Source organism: Chelon labrosus, assembly GCF_963514085.1.
Source record: "Chelon labrosus genome assembly, chromosome: 22".
Classification (NCBI taxonomy): domain Eukaryota; kingdom Metazoa; phylum Chordata; class Actinopteri; order Mugiliformes; family Mugilidae; genus Chelon; species Chelon labrosus.
In genome coordinates, this window is record NC_140355.1 from 1,479,056 (window position 1) to 1,482,372 (window position 3,317).

The 3,317-nt window shown below is 43.2% G+C and overlaps 1 protein-coding gene across 1 annotated transcript; it reads left to right on the forward strand.

Annotated features, from left to right (window-relative positions):
• Positions 1-580: 580 nt before the first annotated feature.
• minar2 (membrane integral NOTCH2 associated receptor 2) lies at positions 581-2,791 on the forward strand (the record flags this gene model as incomplete). The annotated part of the gene is made up of 3 exons (XM_084572404.1): positions 581-1,257; positions 2,251-2,499; positions 2,591-2,791. The coding sequence occupies exons 1-3, from the start codon at positions 1,111-1,113 to the stop codon at positions 2,789-2,791; spliced, it is 597 nt and encodes a 198-aa protein (XP_084428530.1). The 5' UTR covers positions 581-1,110.
• Between the last annotated feature and the right edge of the window lie 526 nt (positions 2,792-3,317).

The window sequence follows — 3,317 nt, forward strand, 5'->3', positions numbered from 1 at the left end:
ACCTTGCCCTTGGCGCCACCATAAGTACCACAGCACTGTGCTATTAGTTTGCAGCTGATTGGTCTACAGACAGAAGATAGTGTGTGTTTTGATCGCTCAAAATATTCTTTGGTTTCACGGTGAATACCTTGCTGCTGTCTCAGCCTGAGCAGTTTGGGTTTCAGATTAATGGTCTCATAACTTAAAGACCATGTGATTATGGAATTCAGTTTTAACTTAATTACTGAAAATAAATAACACTGAATAAAAAGGTATTATAACATGGACTTAGTGACTCGTTGTTTAATAAACTGTTGAGCTTTACATTTTATACTGGGAGAGAAGCTGAAAAAGTGTTCCTCACCTAACAGCAAGAAAAAGTCCATCAAGAGGCTCATCCTCCCTGAAACATGTGCTCTGTCAGTGTAAGGCCAATGTGCTTCTCTGATTTAGATTTCTTCTTGTACGTCAGTGGAAATCCTGACCTCATGGTGGCACCAGAGGAAAGAGAATCCTGTCATTTCTAAGGCCCGCAACAGGACATCGTTTCCCTCTTCTCTCTTTCTTCCGTCTCTACCCGGCAGGCCTCAATCAGATGGGTCCCTTCATATGAGCTGGGTTCTGCTCAAGGTTTCTTCCTGCTAAAATGAGGTTTTAAAAACATTAAAGCATCTTGATACAACTGGAATGCATACTGACATTGTATAAATACAGTTTAGATTGAAAATTGAAATCACAAGGCTAGTTGAAAAGTCAGGGGGCGCCTGGATGTGCAGCAGCTATCTGTGGTGGTAAGTGTAGTTGCTCAGGTGAAGAGCTGACATCAGCACTCTTAGACTCCACTACACAGCACATTAAAGATCAGAGGTCATAGTCATGTATCAGCATGCACCACACGGAGAGGTGTCACTCTTTTACTTCTTTAGGTCTCCTCTCTCTCTCTCTCTCTCTCTCCACTGACACTGTTGATGTTAAGGTTGGGTTACACACACCTGCAAGTGATACAGCCTCCTCGATATCTTGCTCTTCATGAATTATTACGGAGCTTGCAAGCTGTAGTGAGCGTGTGCATCCAGCCAGGCTGCCCCGGCAGGTGAGGCAGTCGGTGTGGAAGGGACGACGGGAGCCAGGATGGACGTCTCAGTTCTGCCCAACAACAACCACCCGGAGAAGTTCCTCCAGCTGGACGTTAGGATGCTGCCAGGCACACACGGCATGTTACAGGTTGGAGCGGTAATGTCCACTCACAGACAATGGCACAACAGGGTCTACTCACAGGTATGGATTAGGGTCATCTCTCTCTCTATCTGTCTCTCTCTCTCTCTCTCTCTCTCCCATCTCTCTCTCTCTCTCTCTCTCTCTCCATGTGTGAATGTGTGTGCCTTTTTGTCTCGTTTCTCCCTTTGGTTTTCCTTAATATTATTCCACATTACAGAGACTCCCAAATTAATTATTTATGAGACATTTAGCCTGCATGAATAATCCCCCAGCAGAGATCAGCATCACAGTCTGGAGCAGTGTGGAGATGGTTTGAAACAGGAGAGCAGGGCAGTATACGTCATGCACACGATGCCATGTGGACTTACAAAACTCCACATAAAGACGATATGTTCTACAATCTTTTCCCTGCAGGGCGACATCAGCCTTTTTCAATTACTAATGATGAAAAAAATGAATCTGTACAGCACACAGCATATTTGTGATACTTGCAGATTGGTTTGAGAATTTGCTGGAGTACAATAATCACTAGGGTCCCTTTAACATCCAGGGCCTGAGACTCCAACCTAAGTAGCAGCTGTTGTTTTTCACAAACTTTTATGAAATATGAACAATTATGAGCAAATATGAGTATAACCTATAATATGAGTATACTGTATAAGTATCTAAAAGTACGTGTGAGACTGATCACATACTTTTCACATATTCTGCAAACATGGTTACATATCATGATTACATATCATAACAGATGTCATAAATATAATATACTCTATGCTGAAAGGATTGTTTTGGCAATCCTTTTAACGTGTTAAAGAGAGAAAATAAGAAAATAACTTGAACAGGAATTTCTTTTGTGGAATGAGAGAATATTTTCTGAAGTCTAGATTGTACAAATCCGCAGTTACGTCCAAAACTGGTGCCACATAGTCAGGAAATAATGAAAGTGGAAGAAAGACGATTTTGGATATGTGCCACCGGTGTATTTTAACTGTCAGTAGAAAGCGCTGAAAGTTAAAACTGGTCGTGGTGTGTGTGTGATTCCGATCTTCACAGAGGGAGCGAGCTAAGATTGAGAGCAGGTCTCCTCCGTCACCAGAGGGCAGTCCTGTGGTGTTTGTGGACAGATACCTGGAGAAGCACATCACTCCGTACACCCTGTGCAACATTAAAAGGAACCCTCTGTACATGGAAAAAACGTCCATGGATGCAGTCCACGAAGGCTTGAATAAGCTCAAGCCTTCGTGGACTGTCAAGGAGTACGACACGCAAACCATCCATGGGAACCTGGCTGATTATTTGAAGGTAATCTGTGTCAGATTCTACCAAAGACCAACAGACCGGTTACAAACACATGTCAGTGTCTAACAACAACAATCATTTGTTTTCTTTGCAGGAGGAGGAGACAACTCCTAAAGATCTGGACTTTTGGCTTGAGGATCTCTACACACCGGGATTCGACTCCTTACTAAAGAAGAAAGAAGCAGAGCACAAAAGGAAACGACTTTGTAAAATTCTTTCCGTGGTCATTGCGTCCATTTGTGCAGTTCTTGTTGTTATCATTGTGCCAGTTGTGGTTCTACAAAAGGAACACTGACTAGTGAGGGCGTTACCATTTGCTGTTGCCAGTTTGACTGATACGGTTTTCAATCTGTGAATCTGTGTGTCATCATGGCATACCTACTGCATTGGGAACTACCACAACAGTGATGTGAAGTGCTTGGGCAGTGGTCTAAGTGCTCACTTGGGTCGGTGGTGGGTCAGAACATCAACATGGTGACAAGCATGACAAAGAGCTAGACCTAAACCTCCCCAGTTGTTCCAAAAATATCTGGCTCTGCATCAAACTGACACACAGGTGAGTGTACCATTTCCTTCCACCATCAAATGTCACCTGTTAATGCTCCACGTCAGTGAAAACTCTAGAGCTGGGGTGTCAAACATACGGCCCGTGGGCCAAAACCAGCCCACCAGAGGTACCAATCTGTAACTGCTATTCCCAATTCGTCCACTAGTGGACATAACAACACTGAGACCTAGAACTAAACAGCAGATGGCAGCAATGTACTTCTTTTTCTTAAGAAATTTCAGGTTGTTCATAAAATGTTTTGTAAAACGATAGT